This window comes from Cebus imitator, unplaced genomic scaffold (genome assembly GCF_001604975.1).
Source record: "Cebus imitator isolate Cc_AM_T3 unplaced genomic scaffold, Cebus_imitator-1.0 Scaffold323, whole genome shotgun sequence".
Lineage (NCBI taxonomy): Eukaryota > Metazoa > Chordata > Mammalia > Primates > Cebidae > Cebus > Cebus imitator.
Window position 1 is genome coordinate 1853438 of NW_016107638.1, and position 25213 is coordinate 1878650.

Here is a 25213-nt window from a genome sequence, read left to right on the forward strand (position 1 = left end):
TCCTGTAACACAACTGCTGCTGTGTGTGTCATCCACCCCATTCTTGGGAACTAAAGGGCCTAGGGGATTAAAGTGGTCTCCTTGAATGTAGGGTGAGCACATCCTAAGGGGTATGCAAAATGACTCATTGGAGGATGAAATAAAATCAGGACTTGACAACTTATTATTTTAATCTCAACATTTAAAAATTTTATTTGTATGTATATTTTATAGCACACATTATTTCAATAGTCCAACCAATGGCTCAGCTGTAAAGTTTAGGAACATAAAGACCTATGTAAAGGTTTCATATGAAGGTATTTTTACTGATAGGAGTATGTGACAAAGAAGTTGGAACCATGTCATTTAGATTGTTACTTTAATTAGGCTCAGCTCTTTCTTCTGCATCACTGTTGGTCTTTAACTTCCTAGAGTGGAATAGTCACAAAGTAAGGAGAATTAGCAAAGTATATTCCAGTGAAAGAAAGAGGGGACCAGTGTCTCCCAAAGTGAAAAGTGGTTCATGATTCCCAAAATACTGATAGTGGCACCGTAAGCAGGCATAGCCAAGTCACTGTTGTCCAGGGCAGGGCCGAGACGTCCAGATGGGGCTGGAAGTGGTTCATCAAATGAGCAAAATGTTATGTGCTGTATCAACATGTACATTTAGTGGAAAGTGGTGTTGTCATAAATATTTTTCAGATCAAATGGAAATTAGAAGCAAAGACTGATTGCAAAATACATTAATATAGCTGCTACCTATAAAAAAATGAAGCTTATTTTATGCTGTGTCACTATTAATGAGAGAAAATAAGTAAGGAGACAAGGAGCAATTCAGAAAAGCTTTGCTGTGGCCCAAAAGGGCACGTTTCCATCAATTAATTGTGAGGAATCCCATCACCAAGTCTACGTGTGGACGAGTGTGGCACCCTTCAGTGGGTGCACACTCTGTATTGTTCCAAAGTTTAAGCCTAGATGGGACTCTACAATGGAGATACCAGATTTTGCCAGGATTTGATCTCCTCAGAGACCTGGCACTAGGAGACTGTGTGACCACGCGAATCTCTTGGGGAGAAACGTGGACAAATCTTTCAATTCAGAAGTGAGAGAAGCAGTCCAGAAGTTTGGATCTCTTCCTGTCTTCCTTCCTTCAGTTCCCTAGAATTCTACACTCAGTTATTGATTAAGGCCACTATTAGCCTGCAGATATCTAATTAGCCAATAATAGTTTCTAACAGAACTTTGTTTATTATAAACAAAGAGCCAGAGATTTACAATTCACATGTCTCTTCTTGGGCTTTGAATTCTGTATAGCATAACTTCCCTTCCTGCCCTTCTCTCTTTGCTCTCCTTTTCTTTCATTTTTTTCCTAACAACACACACACACACACACACACACACACATGCACGCACGCACGCACATACCTTCAATAAATTTTGCGAAAAAAGAAAACACAGAAATTCCCTTTTGTCCCACTTTTATCTCATCAATTCTGTTTACTGTCTCTATGCATTCTTTATAGTTAATACGCATTTGTATTAGTTCAATGGCCCCAGTGTGAAATTCATAAATGAATGTGCCTGTATTCAGGTTGCATACTAAGAACACTTCCACTGACAAGACTGCATAAGTCGGAAGTTTCTCTTTGGGGCAATGTTGCCATCAGCCTAAGCCTCTGCATACAGTGATTTGAGGAATGAACTCAAATTCATAGTCTTTAGGAGCTGACACCTCCCATCAGTGAGACCCCCCTGGTATTGTGGTGGAGGGAGATGCAGACCTCCATCTAAACCCATCTCTCTTTCCACCATAGTGACAGGGTCACAGTGGGGATACGGCTGTCCAGGTGAAGACTGACTTCCCAGCACTCACTGCTCTTGCAGCCAGGTATGGCCACGAAACTAGGAAGGTGAGTGAGTTTGGGCATGCAGTGCCCACCTCCCCTGCTTAAGGGGAAATCCCTGGCTCTGCTCTACTGCTCTTTCCTCTTCGCCTTGGCTGGGATGGTCATGAGCACAGAGACAGTCGAAGTGATAGATTAAAAATGGTAGAGATGCCTTAAGCCTTGATCCCTGAATGACTGAATGGAACAGAGCCACTCAACAACCTGAAATACCAGCCATGGATTTTCACAGGAGGAAGAAATACACGTCCTTGTTCTTGAAGTCACTGAATCTTAGCCTCCCCTTGTTATATAATTGGAAATGATAATAAATAACTCAGGCTACATTAAAGAAGAAGGGACTGGATGGGAGGATGGGAAAATATTTCATGTGCCTAAAGGAAAGCCTGAGAGCCAGATTCAGAAATGTTAGCTGTGTTAATTCCTGCAAACCAGAGCAAAGGAAGAAGCAATAGACAGTTGTACCAGGGCCACAAGAGTGGGTGAATTTCCCTTAAACTTTTTTATTTGCTGTGTCTCTGTTCAAGATTATATTCCAGAGAGAATCTTTCAGCTGGACTGGCTTAGGTCATGTGTCCACCCCTTGTCCAGGACTAGAGAGAGAAGCTCTTGACTTACAAATCCATCACCGTAGTACAGAATGGCAGAGGGGTGGGTCACATAAACAAAATCCAGATGCTGCTACCCAGGAAAGGGGAGGTTGGGTATGGAGAGCAAAAGCAACAATTGTGTGCCACATTTCTGAACCCTGGATACTGTACTTGAAGCTGTGTGTGTGTGTGTGTGTGTGTGTGTGTGTGTGTGTAATGTATATACATATTATTCATTATGTATACATATATGTATACACAAATTTTTGGATATATATTATATACTCTATTATATACTCTGTTGCCCTATTATGTTTTAAAAACACAATATACCCTTAAGCCCAAGCAGGTTTTGTTTATACCAAGTCACAGTGCATGTGCATACTATGGGAAAAATTACGGCTTTTTCCCCATCACCGTGGTAGATATATTATTAAGAATACATTTACAGCAAAGTATCTTCAGAAATCAAGTTCTATGTTTATCTCTGTGTAATGAGGCTGTCAGTGTAACCTGTATTTATTGAACCACAAGTAGGTTCTAAAACTTCCATTAATGAATGTAAGTAACTCAGTTGTCATAAACAAAGGAAGAAATCAGCATTTGCTTCAGATCCAGCGGAGCCCAGCGGCATGCGTTCTAGGAACTACCTTAATGGTTCCAAATGGTGCCACTGACAGCTCCTGAGACTAGTGCTTCCAAATTATTAGCCCAACACGCACTGTGTTCAGTAACACTGTGTCCACATCTCCAAAGAATGACTATTCAGTTTATTGCGTACATTCCACTTGATGTTCACACACGAGGGTACCTCTTGAGCGGGTATGCCTTCCCCAGTTCCAAACATCTAAAGCATGCCCTAGAAATGCATCTTCTATGATGAAAGTGTTCTGCGTCTATGAAAGACAATTCCCAGGGTCCTGTATAAAATTCTAGGAAAAAACGTTTTCGCAGAAAGAATGCTACAGATAATAGCTTCATGTAGCTACAGAATTATTAGCAGCAAATGTTGGATACTTCCCGAGTTAAACAAGCCACTGTGTCCTTTCTTAAGAACTTGAAAAGGATTCATTGGAGAAACATCATCTGAATTCCAAATAGCCTACTTATGAATAAAATTTCAGAAAAATATAGGCCCATTATATACCAGAAAAGGCCTCTGTACTGATATCTCCTGTATAATGAAAAGGTTGTCACAGCCAGGTTGATGACCTATTTATTTAAAGCAATGTGGATTCAATAAAATTCCACTGCACAGTAATTGGGACAGCCTTTAGAATTCTCCTGATATAACAGTAGCTGTCCACAGCGGACTGTACTTTTGTTTGCTGCCGCATCTTTGTTGCCTACAATTTGAATGAGTTTCTGCAAGGCAGGAATTGTAACTATTTGCTGAGTGTCTCACCTGAGTATCCAGAAAGGTCAGAAGGCTTTTTGGCGTCTGCCTGCAATTCCCAATTTATAAATGACTGTGTTCAAAGTGTTTGCATGCGCAATGATTATTTAAAACATAAAACATGTATTTTTTTCCCCCCATAGAAATAATGTTACCCATGATGATCATTTTCTAAAAATGCTAACTTTTGCGCTAGGACCACACCTCAGGAGCAATTCTTTCTCTCTTTGTGGACTAGCCGAGTCAGTATGTGTGCTGGGGGTTCCTAAGACCACCCCCAGGTCCATTGAATCACTAGAACTCACAGGACTCAGCCTGCGGTCAGAATCACTGCTACGATGCATTAGCCAAGGAACGCCCAGCACAGTCTGCAGAGGGAAAAGGCACAGAGCGGGGACCAGGCTCCCAGGAACGCTCTCCCCATGGAGTCACACAGGACGCCTTAATTCCTCCAATTCCTCCAGCAAATGGCTGTGACAGCACTGCCAGGGCAGCTCACCTGAGCCCAGGAGTTCACGGTTTTCACTGGAAACTGCTCCTAGGGGCCCCCTCTGCCTGGCACGTACCAACATTACACACTCCCAGAAGACGACCAGGTGTCCAGCATAAACCACGCGGTTTGCACAATCTAGGCCCCGTGAGCCCCTCTGACCATGAAATGGGAGGGAACATTCCCAACATCCAAGCTCCCAGACACCCTTGCAAGCAGGCTTTCCTAAGGAGGGCAGTCTCAAGCCTGCGGCCTCAGCTCTTTTCTGCACACTAGGTTTTCAACTTGTTTCCATGGGAAAGAGTGTTCTTGGTGTTAGGGACAGATATGTCCTGCTCTTTCTTGAAGCCCTGGTTCTGTGAGTGTCATCTTCCCCTAGTCATATATATATATGTATATGTATTTATATGTATGTATGTATATAAATATTTATACATGTATATATATACACACACATACATACACAGTTTTTCTGTTGTTGCTCAGGCTGGGTGCAGTGGGGCAATCTCGGCTCACCTCAACCTCTGCCTCCCAGGTTCAAGCGATTCTCCTGTCTCAGCCTCCTGAGTAGCTGGAATTACAGGCATGGGCCACCACACCCAGCTAATTTTGTAGTTTTAATAGAGATGAGATTTCTCCATGTTGGTCAGACTGGTCTGGAACCCCCAACCTCAGGTTATCTGCCCACCTCGGCCCCCCAAAATGCGGAGATTACAGGCGTGAGCCACCACGCCCGACCTGTCCCTCATATGAATAGCAGGTGGCGGTTTCACTTTCTCCTCTAGCACAGCAGAGAGGGGTCTTGAGGTGTAGGCTCTGGCTCCACTGCCTTGCCTGTGTGTTTGCATAGGCACAATGCTTACAAGTCTGGAGTAGCTCCAAGACGGCCACTCCCCCATCGTCTTCTGCCCAGGTACCAGCAAAGTGCTCCAGGTTCTCCTTGGTCCTTCCACTTCAAGACTTTTCCTATTTTCCACTGAGGGACTAAGAGAAAAAAACAGAGTAGGAAACATTTTTTTCAAACTTCTAGGCCAGCTTGTAAATCAAAATCAAACTGTTTGAATTTATTTTATATTTTATGTATTATTATTTTACTTTTGAGACAGGATCTCACCCTGTCACCCAGGCTGGAGTGCTGTGGGTCAGTCTTGGCTCACTGCAGCCTTCGCCTCCCAGGCTCAAGTGATCTTCCCACCTCAGCCTCCCAAGTAGCCAGGACTACAGGGTCACATCACCAAATCATTTTTGTATTTTTAGTAGAGACGGGATTTCATTATTCTACGTTTCTTTTAGAAACTTGAATTGGAAGGAACATAAGGAATATAAATCATACAGTAAGAAGACAAGACCATAAAATGGAAACAGGGCTGGGTGCGGCAGCTCCCACTTTGGGAGGCTGAGGCGGGCGGATCACTTGAGGCCAGCATTAATCCGCACCCTATCTGAACCTCGGCGTCCTCATTTTAAGCTGGGAACCTTGCTAGGAAGATTAGATAATATAGACAAATGCCCCTCAGTGCCTGGCACTGGGAGGCATTCAGTGAATGTGCATTCTTCTTACAATCTTTGCGTTTGCACTTTTAGTTCATTGCGTTTTTCGATTTAGTGTTGCCAGGCGAAGGTCTCCAGGTGGTGTCGTGTTTGTGTTTGGCGCTGGCTTTATTTAGAGATACAAGCGGGTGCAACGATACTCTATTTCTTTGTGTATCTAATGTTTGCTGGCTGTCAGTATACTGTAACTCTTTATTAAACGTAGGAATCACTGAAAAAAATAGGGCAGATGGATTGGAAGGCGACTGCAAATTTGTAAGCTTACACCTGCAAGGCAGCGGTGAGCAATTAAGCTCCCCGTGTTCCCAGAACCGGCATGACCCGGGGATTCCCTAGAGCTGACTCAGACCCACACTTACTGTCTCCAACAGGGCAAAGGTGAAGAAAGGCGTGAACATCATCGGCGTCCGAGCCAGCAGCCCTTCCATTTGGGATGTCAAGGAGCGCACGGATTATACTGGGAAGTATGCACCAGCTGTCATCGTTTGTCAGAAGAAATCGGCTGGCTCGGAAAACAGGTGAGTCCCAACTGGCCCCCGACACGTTCAGATCAGCTGCAAATGTGGCCTCATTTTTTTTTCTTAGATTGCCCACAACCATTTCCACTGTGGTTTGCATTTGGTGTGTGTAATCTATGCATCAGGGCCACCAGGTAAGATGGATGGAATCCTTCATTTGGGAAAGGTGGGCTATTATTCACAGCGGACCTACTTAAAACCCCAGCAGAACGCCGTATCACCTGCAAGGATTGCACCATGTAGATGGAATTTACCCACACACGATGTTCCTCTTCAACATGACCTCTTCTAATCCATGTTATTAGATGAATTGAAAGTCTGCATGTCTCATGAAATGGCCCATTTTGCAAGTGTTAGAAATTAGAGTCTATATGTATCTTTTCACATGGGTGCATTCCAGGCTTGCAGTGTATATTTAAATATGATTCATATGATTGTATTCATGGTCATGCATTTTCTGATGGTACAGTGAACTATCTGTGGTAGAATTGCAGGGAGTTGTGGATCACTCTAGGGAGAAATTAAAACTTGACTCCATCTCTGATAGGTACCAAATTAGAAACAATCAGTTCACAGCTGGGCAGAGAGAGGATTGGAAACTCAGTAGTGCTTGTTGTATTGCACTTTCCCGAAATCTCGTCTGTGGCTCTGGGGATTTCCTAGTCTGGTCACATATTTTTGTCACCTGTAGGTTGCTTTTGCTGATGACACTGCTAAAAATTTCAACCATAATGAAAGTGTGAATTCTGGCATGCCAAGCATTATTTCTGGAGTGCATTTTTAAGCTTCATAGCTCGGTGTTTGGAAAATATCCGGATTTTTCATTATTTATTCTAGCAGGGATCTCATGAATCTTAGCTGATAACTATTATGATTTTTTTGGCTTATTACCAAGGAGCGTTTGAAACTAATGTGGGGATGATTTGATTTGGGTTTTTTTCTCCACTTCTTTGCTCAGCATTGGTTTTAGAATTTGGACTATCAGCAGCTCTGGTTCCAGACTTTCCTTTTTATTCTTGAAGATTTGCTTGTGGAGGAAATGAGAGGGAAAAGAGGAAATCTGTTTGAATTCAGCCCTACATGTTTATGTAGCGATATGTTTACGTAGTGACACTGTGCCACCCTGGTGAACTGGGTGAACTTATAGATACACACACTCAAACACGTCTGTACCAGTGATATAATTTGGAAATAAGGTGCTATCTCAATAAAAGGTTTCCTTTGTGTTTTGTGGTTATCAAACATTGGGATAGATGGATACATGGGCGGACGGATGGGTAGATGGATGGATGAGTGGATAGATTAATGAGCAAATGAAGCGATGAACAGGTGGATGGATGAGAGGGTGGATGAATCGATGTGTTTATTCTTTATGAAAAGAAAAGAATACACTTAGGGGAAAGAATCTCAACTAATGAACTTTTATTTTCTCTTGTGATTTTTTTTTGCCATCTATTTTTATGTATCAGTAGAAGCAGTAGTTGTAGTCTTGGCTATGAGAGGCTGAGGGATTTGAACCATTAGAAAATGCTTATGCCTTTTTTATCATTAATTTCTACAAATAGTTCAGTTCGTCTTGGACACGGAGAGATGGCACGGATGGCCCAATGCTGGCTCATTCCCACCGAAGCGTAAGCTGCCTTTTTACAGTTCCAGGGGCTTCCAGAGTCTCAGCACATCCAGAGCACATCCAGATGCACAAATGCATGGCTCTTGCCATTTATTTTTCTTTCATCTGTGTCAGTATCTTCTTTTAAGAAACAGGTACCCTGAATAGACTATCCAGCTCTTCTTTTAAAAGCCCTAATTCTTTATTCTAAATGGAGACTATTCCTTATCTCTTTGTAGATGCTGATGCCAGTTTTTTGTCTCCTTTTTTATCTTTTTTCTTCTTGCCTTCTGTAGGCCATGCTCCCTCTTACCATGGGTCAGGATGATGGAAAAAGTTTATACACATACAGATACACACACAATATGTTATGTGTGTGTATATTATATATGCATGTAGATATTATGCATGCATACTATATATGCATATGGTACATATACATGGATATAGGTATGCAAATGCATGCACGTATAAAGATGTACATTTTACAGGTGTTTTGTTGATACACAAATGTGTGGGGATTTTGTGCAGCAGCTAGGAAGGCTTTGCTTAATGAGGAAGCTCTAGAATGGAAGTGCCGCCGTTTCGGGAGCAGGTCTTTTTCCAGCCGTGCCCCAGCCCATACAGCAGTGTCTGGCACACAGTGGCCTGTCTATAAATATTTGTTTAATTTGATAGTTTATTCTAGAATTAGATCATATGTCTAGTATGTATGTATTACGATACAAATCTGTAGGCACACATATTTAGTGGTTTTCTGTGTATTTGTTCAAGAAGTAAGGTGCATAGATGCACATATAACGAGGCTGCATTTGGGGAACCCAGAGAAGGTGCTTTTGTGAGCAGACTATGTTCCCAGAAGTCTACACAAAGGACTGGCAACCAGGATTTCTACTGGAGAGAACTGGGAAGCTGGGGGAAAAGGCTGAATGTAAATTACTTTTTCCGGTGAACCATTTGAACTGTTTAATTTTTTTTTCTGTGTATGTGTATTACCTATTACATAAGACATCTGCAACTAAAATAGAAATTTTAAAAATATGATATATTTATTCATATATTCAACTCTTATCCTCGCTTTAAAACTTTTTGTTTTACTTCTGCGTTTGGAGAATTAAACAAAGAAAAAACATGCTCTATCATTTCAGATAGTGATGGACTGGGAGAGAGGTGTTTTTCTTAAGGATAATTGGAAAATGTATTAGAGAGTGGATGTCTTAATCATATTAGTGGGTTTTGCTTTAGAAGCTGTTCTGCTTTATCATTTCCTCCTACCCTCTTTGAATGTTTTCCAGTTATTCTTAAAAGTCAGAATCTGATCATCATCATGAGCAAAAGAAGCAGTCTTAATTAGCTTGAGAGTCATAGATTTCGTATTGCTAATAATTTGGCATGGATCAGGAAGCTGCGTTAATGAAGTTAAGTCACTGTGACAGGTTTATTTTTATGGATAAAGGAGACACTTCTGTGCTAATGATGAACTCACCAGGAGTGAGTGGAGATCTCTTATCTAAGTTGAAATGCATCCTTCCCTGTTTGAAGAAGTTAGGTTGCTGAGAATCTGATCATAACAGTATGAACATATTAATGTTATCACAGAGATCAGATCTGTTTTGACTAAGCATTGCCTTGCAGGACAACTAATTATGCTCTGTCCATCAAATTGCATTTTGCATTTTCAGAATCTTGCTCACTATACTCCTATGTCAACTTAGATAAATAGGTAACAAAACCCACATATTTTCATTCCCTTGTAGTTATCTGAATAGTTGAGTGTTTCCCAAAGCTTACCACAGTTGATATGTAAATGATTTTAGGTGTTACGTGGAAATGAGGTTAAATATGCTTGAATGACAGAAACGTACATTTATTTAAGTTCTCCAGCAAGGTTTGATTGAAGAGAAGTTCATCTCTCGTAAGGCTAGTATGTCTTTAAAACTTCTATCCTTAGCTAATATATTGCAGATAGGCAAGAGTTCGTAGCTAAATTTAATCTACTTTCATAATTATCTATTTGTTCATTGTAACAGTGATTTTACATTTTTTGTAAATAACCTGTTTCATTTTAAAACAAATTTTTGGCTCACTGCAGCCTCTGCCTCTTGGGTTCAAGTGATTCTCCTACCTCAGCCACCCAAGTAGCTAGGATTGGAGGTGTCCACCAGCACTCCTGGCTTATTTCTGTATATGTAGTGGAGACGGAGTTTCGCCACATTGCCCAGGCTGGTCTCGATCTCCTCAGCCCAAGGAATCCAACTGCCTTGGCCTCACAATGTGCTGGGATTACAGAAGTGAGCCACCATGCCTGGCCTTAAATAGGTTTTAAGTAATAACATGAGATGCTATAAATAAAAGGTAACTGACATTTCAAATATAGACAGATGTGATTAAATCATAAATGCACACTGAGGATTAGAGCAGATTTCTAAAACAAATAGGAATATCTCAAACAGGACAGAAGTTTATTCTTTCTCACATAAAAGAAGCTGGACAGGGCTGGCAGCTCCTGGCAGCTCTCCAGTATCACTAGGGTCCCAGGCACTTTTCTTTCTTCAACACCACGTGAATGGAGCGCTTACATCCTCATAGATCAACGTGGCTGCAGGAGTGCCAGTCATTGCATCAGCATCGCAGGCAAAGGAAAATGGACAGAAAAGGGTCTTTTTAACTGGGTTGACTCACTGCCGCAATCGCGCCACTGCACTCCAGCCTGGAGCCTGGCGACAGAGCAAGACTCTGTCTCAAAAAAAAAAAAAAAAAAAAAAAAGAGTCAACCTTCTTGGAAACTCTTTTGACCCTGATTCTCTCTCTTGCATCTCATTGATAAGAACTTAATCATGTGGCCAAACCATACTTCAAAGGAAAGTGGGAAACATGATTTATTACCAGCAGTGTTTCCAGTTCAGAATCAGTGTTCTTCTCTAAAGAAAGAAGAGCAGCCTGGGGTAGTGGGGCAACCACAAACCTCTTTTCCAGCAATTTATAAAGAATCCACGTGTGGGATTTCCAGTAGGATGATGAAAAAAGCATAGTCCCTCACTACCGCCTTCACTTCACTAAGCTTCCTTAGAAATCTGCAGTAAAATGTAATAGGATGGGGAAACTCACATAAGCACTGCACCAGAAGGGTTATTGCGCATATGTTAGAAACTTAAAGAAATGCCTGTTAAGGTTAATTTTCCAGCAGTCTGTCATCCACTAAATGAAACATTCAGCTCCTTCGACACCCGGAATCTGGGTATCACCAGACCAAAAACAAACCTGAGTGGAATGAGGTCATCAAAATGGCATGACTTTCCTTTTTTGGGCAACTGTGATTTACGACGCCTTAAATAGTTTCCACATCCTCACTGCTGACTGTGGATCACCACAGTTGTATTTATTACCATCCGAATGATGATTCCGCAAAGAAAGTGGGAAGAGCATAAATGTGAGATCCGGAAATCTCATGCTTAGTTCTCATTTTTATGCTGTGCGTTGCAGTGATGACTGACAGATCACCAGAGAGGAAAAGCAACTTCCTCTTCTGTAATATTGGCATAACAATGCCAGCCTTCGCCGGACTGTGGTGAGAATCAAGTACAGTCACACGTGTGCATGCACTTCGAAATAATCAACAGAACCATTAAAGGAAACCCATCGCTTTATCATTTTTAGATTGTTAAAACACCCATGTTGTATATGCAGCACACAGACCCAGGTCCTCCTAGACCATGAAAGTTGCTTTTATTTTCAGAGTCTAAATTTAAATTTCCCAAAGTACAAGATGAATCACATTAGCTGTATATCAAGCCTGTATCAAAGATAACGTTTCCTCATTATGTTTAAATTTAGAATCTGTCAGAAGCATTTCCATTCAAGTTTGTTTTAATAACTTCTGCATTAGGGATACAACAGACCAAGATGTTGTTTTCAAAACTACTAGTTATCATTTCTACTAATTATACTGCAAAAAAAAAAAAAAAAATCTGTCCAGGCACTGTGGCTTACACCTGTAATCCTGGCACTTTGAGAAGCCGAGGCAAGCAGATCCCAAGGTCAGGAGATCAAGGCCATCCTCGCCAACATGATGAAACCCCATCTCTACTAAACTACAAAAAAGTAGCCGGGCATGGTGACGCATGCCTGTAGTCCCAGGTACTCAGGAGGCTGAGGCCGGGGAGTCACTTGAACCTGGAGGCAGAAGTGTAGCAGTGAGCAGAGATTGTGCCACCACACTGCAGCTTGGCAACAAAGCAAGACTCCATCTCAGAAAAAATAAAAATAAAAAACCAAATATGAAAATAATAAAAGTTTTTCTGAGGATGAGGGAGAACAACGAACTCTTATACCCTTCTGGAGGATGTGTAAAATGGTTCTTCCACGTTAGAGATATATTTGTGAGTATCTGGCTAATAAGATTTAAAACCTGCATCATATGACCCTGAAATTCCAGTTCTAGATATACACGCTCTACATAAAAGCTTAACCATGGATCTGGAGAGATGGATACAGGGCTGTAATTGCAGCATTTTTTTTTTTTTTTTTTTGGTAATAGCAGACAGTTTAAAACAACCTAAATGCTCATCAAGTTGTGAATCAATTTTAAAATGCTGTGCTCATGTAATAGAATTTTATGCAGCAATTACGAGTTATGCCCTTGATCTGTGTATGTCAACAATAAATTGACCTGAAACTGTCATGTTGAACAGGGAGAAAATCTTGAATAGCAATGCACAATATGTTACCACTCATATAATTATGAAAATAATCCCCACAGAAATATGTTGTTTTAGAGAAAAATACTGAGCTAATACAGGTATAGATGGGCTAATGGCTGTTTCTTGAAAAACCAGTGTTTGAGAAACGCAAGTTAAGATGAAGTATGCAAAGATATTTTCTGGACATTGTGGGGCGTAGGGCTTCAGAATCTTCCTAAGATAGCACTGAGTTTTGTCCCAGTAAATGTTAGCTTATCTGCATTGCCTCCTTGAGAAACATACAGACTGAGCCAGGAGGCAGCAGTAATTCAAGCATATGGCCTGGCAGTCAAGGGGAATGAGGAGCCTCATTCTCTGTGAAATCAGACTTCAGGCTGACTCACTCACCGTTTCCTGACACTCATTCAATCTCATTATACAGTAGCACGAGGGAGTGTGAGATGTGCCTTAATTTACCCCTGTATTGCTTTGCTTTTATTATATCCATATATCTGATATTTAATATCTTCTATTTCCAAGTAGAGCACCACATTTAGAATTAAATTATTGAACACCCGCTTTCCGTGGGTAATGGTGCTGAGCTACCGCCGTGCGTCTTTGCTAGCAGAAGCTGCCGTGGCTTTTTGATAGGCTCTCCAGAGTGCCATAATACTAAAATACTGACCGCTGCTCTTGCTACAGCTACAAAAGTCACACGTGTGGCATAAATAATGATCTAATAGCAACAATAATTACACTATGCCAGTTGCTGGTGTCCATCAAAATCCTTCATCAGTACACTCTGGTGTTGTAGATCATGGCTAACGTTAGGTTGCTGTTGGTTTCTGATTTCAGAGTCCTCTGAAGGCCACTAGATATTGCTTTGAGGAAAAAGAAAGCTCTCCATTCATTGGAACTACCAAAAATATCTGCAGTGGCAGAAATATCTAAAGTGACACACCCCATTCCACGTAGAAAACCATGTGCTGATATCTGTCTTCATGTAAATTTCTGAACTTGCAGCTTCAATAAGTGTGTGTGTCTCTGGGTGTATGTGCATGTGCATGCACAGGTGTATCGCCCTTTGTGTCCTCTCTGAGCATGAAAACCTTCAGTAGTAGTCTTACTGGGAAAATAAATGCCTATGTCTGCATCTGTATCTCTGTCTATGTATGTCTATTTGTCTATATCTAATGTATGTACATGTCTGTATCTAATCTATATAACTATATCTATAGATCCATATTTATATCTGTATCTTACACACACACACACACACACACACACACACTGTAAAATCTAAGAGTATTTTCCATTTGTTAAGGATCATCACATTTGCAGTCACTGGTTCTGATGGTGTTCACCTTAAACAGGTGAATAGATTTCTACATCTCTCCAAAAGAGCCTTGGATGTTTCTGCGGGTGAGGGTGTGTTCTTTGGGACAGCCATTTCCTTTGATCACTTAACTGTATGGGCCACACGGTATCAGGTCTGTGCCTTCCTGCTCCATGACAGCCTTTGATTGTGAGTATTTTATGAAACATCCTGAAACCTCCAGATTCCCCTTGTGTGCTTAGCTTGATGGAACAAATGCTGTGTTTGCACAATCTGTGTCTTGAAGGCCTGGGGAACAGTTTAGAAAGATAATAGTATTTCCTGGAACATTTAAAAAAGTAATGAAAGAAAAATTATGGGATTCATCTGAAGAAGCTTTATTTACAGTCCAGCCGGTGCAAAATATCATCTTGCTTCTTATGTTCTAAAAATTTCACTCTAATTGTTGTTCTTTTGAACAGGAGTTCTTACTAATATATAGTTTGGGTTCTCTATCGTTTCTAAAAGCAACTTTCTTCTGATAGCTTTCACCTGCCGTGATGTGTGTTGATCAGTATCAAAATGTTCCTTGGTGACTTCTTAGTCTTTTACCCTGGTGACTAACTGTGGCATCAGTCAGAGAAACTGGCAATGTGGGCATATGACTTTATATTCCTACTTAGAGCCTTTTTAAAGCTCTTGTGTTATGAATTATGCACTCTCAAATTGACCTATTTTAGGCACACAGTTGAATGAGTTTTAGAAGATGTCTTTCATTGCTCAGCCATCACTACAACCCAGCTTCCATCACCAGAAAAAAATCAGCTTTCACCCTTTGCATGAAGTTTTTATTTCTATGTCAATTCTAGGCAATCAGTGGTCTCTTCTGCCTATAATTTTGCTCTTTCCATAATGGCCCAAATTGTAGATAACACAAATGTCTGCCAGCTGGTGAGTGGATAAATAACTGTGGTGCAACTAAGCAGTGGAATACTACTCAGCAATGAAAAAGAACCAGCTACAGAAGCATTGGGAAAACACAGATGAGCCCTAAGCGATGCTGAAGGAAACCAGACAAAAGAAGACATGTTTATGATTCCACTGATACTCGATTTTAGGTAGCATCTTATTTTATTTTATTTTTATTTATTTATTTATTTATTTTGAGATGGCATTTCACTCTTGTTGCCCAGGCTGGAGCGATCTCAACCTACTGAAACCTCCACCTCCCAGGTTCAAGCAATACTCCTGCCTCCACCTCCCGAGCGTCCGAGAATACAGGCACTCGCAACCATACCTGGCTAATTTTTTTTATATTTTTAGTAGAGACAGGGTTCACCACATTGACCAGGCTAGTTCCGAATTCCCGACCTCAGGTGATCCACCTGCCTTGGCCTCCCAAAGTGCTGGGATTACAGGCATGAGCCACTGCGCCCAGCCGATCCCATTTTAAATTAATAGATTTTCAGCTTCTCAGTGGGACCCACTAAGGTACAAATTACCTGCTTGCTTTATCCTTTCTCAACTGCTTTTTTATTTTATTTTTATTTTCTATATAAACTTGCTCTTTTCTTTTTAGAACTTTTTCTAAAGGGAATACTTAACTTTCATTTAAAAGCTCTGTGATCAGCACTAGAAGAAATAAATGATCCGTTTACCAGCCATTCTAATCAGGGGTACCCTTAAAAGCTTTTTTGCCTCACTTTTTTGAAGAGGTTTATGTCTTTAAACAAATGATTCCAATTAATAAATGCAGGTAGTTCTAGATATTTAATCTTTGTCTTAAAGGGAGATGCAGTTTTTCTACCATAGAAAAGAGATGCTGGGGGTAAATTCAACTCAGAGCATAAGACCAGTGATCCCTTTTCCTATAACCGGAACTCAAAAATCCTCCAGAGTAAAATGGGTTTCTCATTTGTGTACAGAATACCAACATGTGATGTAATTGTATCAGGATCAAATTCAAAATGTACACGAGAAATCAGCTGAGGCTCGGCAAATAAAAGAAAGTGTCCTCTCAATTCAGTCATCGTCAATTTCAGTCACTGAGTGTCTTTGTCTGTAATTACTCAGCATTGTCCTTGGACAGCTCCCGAAGTCTGGGAAACTTGCTGACTGTGATTTTGATTACTCACTCCTAGATGCAAGCGTAAATGGATGAGACCAACGTTTTGTTTGGTCTGTAGGTCCTTATTGTAGCAGATCTGCAGGCAGAAAAGCTGTGCGAAGGTCCTGAAGAGAACTGAGACCGCGTGGGTGGCTGAATCACTGATGGGAGAGGATGATTGGATTTGGTATTTAATATCAAGACACAGAGGTGATCTCAACATAGACAGCTTAATCGTGGCGTGTGTAGATCACTCTTTTACCTGAAATCTGTAAAAAGGTGGAGGGCTTATGGAATAAAAATGGTGGAGCTTGGTCCAGACTTTCTGAAACTCTGACAATAGCAACATTTTCACAATATTCGCCACGTCTACATCACACCTGCAAGGTCACTTACGTGCTCCTCCAACTCCTTTTACTTTCAAATGCAAGTCAATTTATTCCAAAGGGAAGTTATCAAAAAATGGGAAAATTAGGATAACTTCGATTTAGAAGTTAATTGTGAGAATCACATAATGAAAGGAGCCACTACTAATGAATTCCAGGAAGAGGCTGTGGTCTGCCGCCAGTTCTGGGGGCTGTTTCTTGCTTCTGTGTTAGAACAGAGGGTTGGCAGGTTTTACAGAAGGATTAGACACGTACACACCCCAGAGTAAGCCTTTCTCCTTAAGAGAATCAAAGGATTGAAAGCAAGATGTAATGGTATTAAGTGTTTCACTATGTGTTATTGTTCTGCCCAGCTCAACACACAGCGGGAAGGAGAGCAGGGGAGCTGGGAGGCCTTAAGATGATTTAATGTCCATTCGGTTTAAGCACCCACCAAAAGTCCAGTTCAGCTTCACCAAACGCTGTCTTGCACAGCTGTGGTGACACATGGGCCACACTAACAAAAACAGTGCTGTACAAAATACACATCTATCTATACATACATGTGCACAGACATCATAGAGCCCTTTACAGGTTGCAAAGTGTCTTCTGTATGGGAAATTTATGTTTTCTCCTGATTGTTTCTTTGATACCTTTAAAGTAAGCATTCTTGGCCAGGCGCGGTGGCTCACGCCCATAATCCCAGACCTTTGGGAGGCCAAGGTGGGTGGATCACCTGAGGTCAGGAGATCGAGACCAGCCTGGCCAACATGGTGAAACCCTGTCTCTACTAAAAATACAAATATTATCTGGGCATGGTGGCAGGTACCTGTAATCCCAGCTACTCAGAAGGGTGAAGCAGGAGAATTGCTTGAACCAGGGAGGCAGGGGTTGCAGTGAGCAGAGATCATGCCACTGCACTCCAGCCTGGGCGACTGAGTAAGACTCCATCTCAAAAAAAAAAAAGGCATTTTTATCTGTTTTTGGTATCATAGATTGCTTTGACAATTCTGTGACATTTATGAATCTTTCCTCAGAATAATGTTTTTAATTTCCTAAAATAAAATTCATAGGAATTCTGAGGAATGAAACTATATTGAAATGTGGCTTTCAAAACATTTTTTTAAACTGTGATGAGGTATTTTGCATGCTTCCTTAATAAAATTCTGAAACCAAAGCCTAGAAACACCTGTAATAACTACTGTGATTTCAAGTAAGTGTTCAGGGCAGGATACATTTTGAAAGGCCTTTTACAAATCCAGTAGGCTATGAAGATGACCGTGGCTTCTGTTGGTGAAAAGTCACGGCAGCTCTGGTAATCACCGAGGCTCAACGTTGAAGGACCTGCTAAATTTCAGTCCCAGCCTAGGAAAAAAAAGGGGTGTTTTTGTTTCCAGCCAAGTTCACAGAGCCCTGATTTCTAAGTCCATCCACACTGGACTAATAAGCCTTCCTTAAAAGAACCTCAGATTTCTTAAAATGAGGTGAGACATAATTAAAGGTAAAAGTATCTTTAGCATGTAAAAACCTAAACGTCCTTGGACTGCAACTGGGGAAAGAGTATTGCATTAAAATTTCCCATGAATGGAACTGTAACCAACAGAAAGCTTCAAAGAACTTCCTGTATAGAAAAGCAATATGTCAGTACGTGCCAAGATTCATTAAAATTTTAATAACCTTTGTTTCTGTGTTTTAGGATTCATCTTAAGTAAATAACCGGAAGTATGATACCCAAGCACAACATTCACATTGTTGTTGATAATAGAAAACAATTAGAACCCTTAAATGCTAGGAATAGAGGCATGATTAAATAACTTTAGCATATTCACAGAGCAAAATGTAACAACTGGTGTTTTAAAAGATTTACTGGCATGAGAAAATGCTCTCAATTTACTGGTATGTTAAAAGGGGCATGAAATAAAATGTATAGAGTAGCACCTGATTTTGTTAATGACCAAAATGTAGATGTGCATATTTATATGTATATACAAATATATATTTATATATTTATGTGTGTATATATACATGAATGTTAAATATATATTTATGTGTGTATATATATTTTGTATATACTATATATGTATTTATGTGTATATATACACACATACATACACACACACATACACACGCAATATAGTCAACAGGTTAAAAGTGAAATAGAATGCAATTTTAATAACAGTGAAATTATGAGTGATATTTATTTTCTACTGAATTCAAACCATGAAATGTTGAGACCCTACTGTGTCCCAGGCAATGCACTGTTTCAGCGGAGGTGAATGGCAAACGAAACAGGAAGTGTATATTCTCACGATCTTAGAGTCTCATTCTTTCATTTGTTGACACTTGCCAAATCTTCTGCAATACGCGTGGCTTGATTTTAATTAGAAAAATGTATACAGGGGTTTTGATTCTTCTACTGTTTGTCTAAACTCGCAATGGAGAAATTATGCATTTCCTTCAAGTGTGACATGGAGGTTGACATGAAGGTACTATCAAGGAATTAGAAAATGAAGAAATTGTTTATTCTCCTTAGGCGGGAAAACCCTTTCTTTTAAAGTTACTGCATCATGATGATCTTGTGTTTGTATTCATTAATATGTTTTTGTGTTGACATTTAAGAACGTGATGCTAAATTCTCTTTGGATTAGAGTAACAGAAATATCTGAAATACTTGTGAGAGGTAATATACAGTGACTGCCTTTTTGGCCAGGTAAATTAGAATGAATCTATTCTATTGTACAATAATCTTAGGCCATATATTAAAATAATACAGTAAACCAAAGGCATCCACAAGTTCCAGGGCAGTGGATGGTATTAGACGTTGGATTTTCTTTTACCGCATAAACAGCATCAGAAAGAAGCCAAGCATAATTTCTCCTTTTGCCTTATTCAACCAGGCCTGCCACATAGAAAACTACCTCCAAACTCATTTCGGAGTGACCTTGAGATGGGGTTATGAGCCTAAGAAATTGTATCGGAAGCCTCAGGCAGGATTTATGAGAAGATGTGAATTGAATTTGCATGGGGAAGGAAAATTTCATTTAGTATTTATTGTCCAGTGCTATTTTAACATCAGGCAATGAAACAAACTTGACACCCTTAAAGATGCTCCTGTGGGCCCACACCACCCAGGGTTTGGGAGTTGCCATCCCAGGGAACCGTAGGAACAGCAGGTGGCCAGTGTTTTCCCCACCAAGTGGCCCCGACTCCTCTGTCTCCCTCACGCCTTTTATCTGTAGGCATTCTCAGACCCTCCAACTCACCCCTGTTTTTTTTCAAGTATTGTATCTACCTTTAGATCCCCCTTGAACCAGTAATCTGAATACAAATACCTCATATTTGTTAATAGATAAACATGTGCCAGCTTCTTTGCAGGGTTTTACCTAGTGCTTATTTTGATTTAACCAACTTGATTCTCCTAATGCTATGGATAGGCAAAAAAAATCTCACCCCTATTTGATGGATCTTGAAGCTGAATCCCAGCCAAATTTAGGTAACTTACATTACTTTGGTGGGCTGAATAATACCTTCTACCCCCACTCCCACCCTCACCCAAATCTGCCTGTGTCCAGATTCTATAGCCTGTGAATTTATAGCTTACTTGGTAACAGAGCCTTTGAAGGTATGATTAACCTGAGGGTTTTCAGATGAGACTAATCGAATGGGCCCCATGTAATTACAGTTCAGAGACAGGCAGAGGGAGATTTGGTGTCAGAAGCAGAAGATGTGATAATGGAATTGAAGGTTTGATAAATTTGGGGAAGGGGGCCAGGAGCCAAGGAGTGTGGAAACCTCTAAAAGCTGAAAAAAGCAAGGCATTGTGTTCTACCCCGAAGTCTCCGGAGGAACTAGCCCAGCTGACACGTTGATTTTAGGCTTCTGACCTCCAGGACTGTAAGGGGGTCGATCTGCATTATTTTACGTCTCTGTATCTGTGTCCTTTGTTACAGCAGTCATTGGAAGCTAGCACATCTCCTTACTTCACTTCTGCAGTGATGGTGTGTTACGGTTTGGCAATTCAAACCCACCTTGGATCGTAACTCCCGTAATTCCCACATGTTGTATGAGGGACCCAGTGGGAGAGGATGGAATCCTGGGAGTGGTTTCCCCCTAGTGTCCTCATGGTAGTGAGTAAGCCTCATGAGATCTGATGGCTTTAAAAGGAGAAACCACTTTCACTTGGCTCTCATTCTCTCTTGCCTGCCACCATGTAAGATGTGCCTTTTACCTTCTGCCATGATTGTGAGGCCTCCCTAGCCACACAGAACTATGAGTCCATTAAAGGCTTTTTTTTTTTTTTTTTTGTAAATTACGCAGTCTTGGGTATGTCTTTATCAGCAACATGAAAACAGAACAGACCAGTACATGGTAGAACTAGGTTTCAAAGCCCGGGGAGGCAGGTTCAGGGCTGGATCCCTCACTCAGACGTTGCACTTACAGACTTTCGGACTTGGGTCAGATCCCCCAGAGTGAGGAAAGTGAAATGGTTATGGGAACAGTGATGCGGGTTCACAGGGTCTGAGCCCGAGTCCACGCCCTGCTACCGATCAGTTGTGCGATTGTCTAGATGTGCAGGCTCTCGATGTCCACACGCACAGAATGGATGTGACGATGCCACATCCGGCAGTCCTGAGGATGGAGGACATGAATGCATGAAAAGCACCTTGCATGGTTCTTGTCTCATTGTCAATGTCATTGTAGGAAGAGAAAGGGACATCTTTTCCTCACTTGCTGCAAGGTTCATGGCTGACACCCCTATAACAAAAGACAGATTAACAAGAGAAAAGCAAAACAAATGTATTTAACCAAGGTTTTATGTGACACGGGAGCCTTCAGGAATAAAAATCCAAAGACCCAGGAAAAAGTCTGACTTTACGCGTTGGTTCAATGAAAAATGGACAGTTACGTAGAAGGCTGATTGGACAGAAAGGGGTATGGCCCGTTGGTAATAAACTGGGGGGCTTTGGGGATGTAACAAGACTGTTTGTTCAGATTTTCCTTGGTTTTCAGGGATACGGCAGGACCTGTCTGGAATGAGGGCATCACAGCTTTCTGTCTGGGGTGGGCCTTTATGACTGTGGCTCAGGGGAGAACGGCAAGCGGAGGTCGTAGTGGCATTCTTTCTGCTTCTGCTTCTGCGTTATTCTCAATTGCCAAAGGGCCATATTTTGGGGGAATTATGTTCTGGTCCCTGGGATCATGACCAAATTCAGTAATAGAAGTCACTCTAAGATTTTATAAGGCCACAAGGATCTGAAATATCAACTTTCAGTCACACTGGTAGCACCCTGAATTCATTTGTTCATTCATCTATTCATATTCATTTTAGTTGTACCCAGTATGTGGGAAAGGTGTGTGTACAAAACGTCTTTTCTGAAATTAGTTCAAAACATCATGAAGGGCTGAAAACCGGTGTACTGATAGCAACAAGACACAGCGTTCTGATTTCTGGGGAGGGTTAAGTATGTGGTCGCCTGGTTTCCTACTGGCAAAGCCAGTGGGCATCTAGATTAAGAGATAAGTAAAATAAAGTGGGTAGCCCTGTACACATGGTGCTTATGGAGCAGATATGGTTGTAAAACGTGGAACTCCGGCTCTGGGGAGAGGTAAGAGTTAATGTTCTTCCAAAGAGGCCTCATGCTGTAAGGCAGCAGTTTATGCTAGCAGGCTTTGATTAAATGAGTCTCTCTGAATGACTAAAGAGCAATTCTATTATAGGCAGTCCTTGTTTTCCATCAGCAGGCATTCGGGAACATCACTAATCATGGAGTGTATTGTCTTGCACTGGACTCTATTTTTCCATAGGAACAGTGCTGCCATTTCAGGAGGTTGGAGGGTGTTGCATTCCTCTCCGAGGGCTTCAGCTTCAGACAAATCATAGCTATGGAGAGGGAGGATGTATCATAAAAGCAACATTCTAACCATCTTAAACATCAATGATCATTTCAAGCAGCGAAATTGCATCCGTCCTCCCTGTTCCGCGAATGTATATTAGGCCTCTAATTTACACCACACACTTTGTGAGGCCCTAAGGACGCAAAGACGAACGTTAGGGATGAATGAACCATCCGGCGTGTTCATTCAGCTCACATGCACAGATAATCCATTTCAATTCACTGAGGTTAGCATGATCAGAGACGGGCGCACATGCTACTCATGTTCTAAGAATCCCCTGTGCTCTGCACACGACGTGAAAGTCTAGTCCTTCAATGTCAAAACTCAGACCATAATTTGTCAGCTGTGGCTTATCAGTAGGAACACTACAGTTAGAGAGATAAGACATATTTTTGATTTCTATATCAGTTAAGAGTCTCTCTGTTTATTGAAAGTGACAGAAAACTCATCTCTGACTATTTATTCAAGGGAAAAAAAAGGAATGGAGAAAAAGATTTTATGGAGACGATGGTGGTGGCGGTGGTGACAGAATTATGAGCACACGAAATGAAGAGTCTTGACGTAGACTACTGTGGCTGTATGTGGTTGGTTTGCCCCCCAAAATCCAGGTTATAATTTGGTCCCCGTTATGGCAGTGTTGGGAGATGGAGTCTCGTGGGTGATGTTTGAGTGACGGGGGCAGAGCTCTCATCAATGGCTGAGTGCTGTTCTCATGGTAGTAAGTTAAGTTCTCACCCTCAAAAGGCTGCATTGGTTCTTGAGGGAGTGGTTAAGTTCCCTTAAGAATGGGTTGTTACAAAGCCTGTCAACTTTTCTCCTCTTCACACACGTATGGTCCCTTTTTGACCTTCTCCGATGTGTGGTGATGCAGCATCAAAACCCTCAGCAGAAGCCAGAGTCATGCCCTTGAGCTTCTCAGCCTGCAGAACTGTATGCTCAATAAACTTCTTTTCTCTATAAATTACCCAGCCTCAGACATTCTTTTACGGCAACACAAAATGAACTAAGACACTGACCTTCAAGTATGGCTGGTGTGGCAAGTTTCACAATACGTCTAGAAATTCTTTGACGCTCCTGCCTTCAGAAGGTGGAATCCAATAACCTTTCTTTTCAGTGTGGGTTAGATGTAGTGACTTGCCTCTAATGAACTGAGCCTAGCAGAATGACGGCGTGTGACTTCTGAAGCTGGATCCTAAACTGCATTTCTACTTCTGCTTTGCTCTTTCTTGAAGCACCCACTCTGGGACAAGCCAGGCAGCTGCCATGACATGTGGACATACAGGCAGCCAGGAGAGAGGCCCACATGGGGATGGACTGAGGACTTCTGGTATAGTCAGGACCAGCGGACCAGAAACATGAGTGAGCCTCCTTAGAAACAGAGCACCTGGCCCCTGGCTGATCACAGTCCTGGCCAACATCCGATGGTAACCCCTGGGCTAAAACAGCCCAGCTAAGCTGCTCCCAATTTCTTTACCGTCAGAAACTATAAAGCTAATAAATATCTATGCTGTTTTGCTAAGACACCACGATATTGCTGGGTTTATGGCTTAGAAGATGTCGCCAGTGCTCACTGTCTCTCTGTCATCTGCCTCATCTCTGCACTGGCTGTAATTCTCAGAAGGGCTTACCTCTTCTGATGATAAATGGAATACAACAGTTCCGACATCAAACCGTCCCACTCTGGAGTTCAGTGGAAGAGACACTACAAAGTCTTTCTCCACTAGTTCCTCTAGAAGTCTTGGGATTTCCTCAGATGACACCAGCCTTTGTCCTGTGTCTCTCCCTGGGCCAGTCCTGTGGCTACGATTTAGGTGCATGCTGGAGACACAGGAATAGGGTGAGAGCCACTGAAATGCAGAAAGTAATGGGGTGAGGCAGCTTTCTATCACTCGGACCATGGACTTACTAGGAAAAGAAGAGTTTAATCAAAAATTATTTAACTAGTTACCATGTGTCAGGCACAGTTTTAAGCCCTGTAGAGGCTTCAAGGTAAAACAACAACAAAAGAACAAAAATGCCCACATTTCACAGAGCCTGCACATAAGTGGATGGATTCTGAGTAAACACACTGTAAATGCAGCTAGTCATCCTGTATTCATCATTTAACAGCCATGTGACATTAAATGGGCCACTTTCTTCTGAGTCTTGTTTTCCTCATCTGAAACATTAAGGTATAAAACGTCTTCTCCCTCCTTGGCAAGATTTTTCTAAGGATAAAATTAGCTGATGGAAGTGAAAACAATATACAAACCACAAAAGATTATTGTTTTCAATATTAAGACTGATTTTGCAGCCCAGGAGGAAATATTTGCAAATCATGATGCTGACAAATGACTCATATCCAGAATGTAAGACAAATGACACAGTTAAAAAATGGGCAACAGGGGAGAGATCCAAGATGGCTGATCACGAGCAGCTCGGGATTGTAGCTCCCAGTGAAAGCGCAGAGAACGAGAGGACGCCACACTTTCAGACGAATTTTTGTTGCTCACACACCAGGAGATTTCCAGAGGAGGAGCCCCACGGGTCGCCAGCACGACTCTTGTGGCCAGTGAGGCAGTTTTGCCGCTGCCTTGGTGTGGCAGTTCTTGGTGTGGCAGTTCTTGGTGCAGAGTCAGAAAAGCACCATCAATCTTAACGCCGCTGTTTCAGCCGGCGCAGTGGGTTGCTCAGATTTTAATGCTGGGAATCAACAAGTTGGTCATCCACTCAGAAACCCAATTATAAAGACGGTAATTATAAAGACCACAGATGGATAAATCTATAAAGAAGGGAAGAAACCAGCCTAAAAAGGCTGAGAATACCCAAAATCAGA

General features: G+C 41.5%; 1 protein-coding gene across 1 annotated transcript in view; it reads left to right on the forward strand.

Annotated features, from left to right (window-relative positions):
- TMEM132D (transmembrane protein 132D) overlaps positions 1-25213 on the forward strand; it is an 832693-nt gene that overhangs the window by 359190 nt on the left and 448290 nt on the right. The window contains exon 3 of the mRNA XM_017504530.2: positions 6282-6428. Within this exon, the coding sequence (XP_017360019.1) occupies positions 6282-6428 (147 nt within the window). The remainder of the gene's footprint in view (positions 1-6281; positions 6429-25213) is intronic.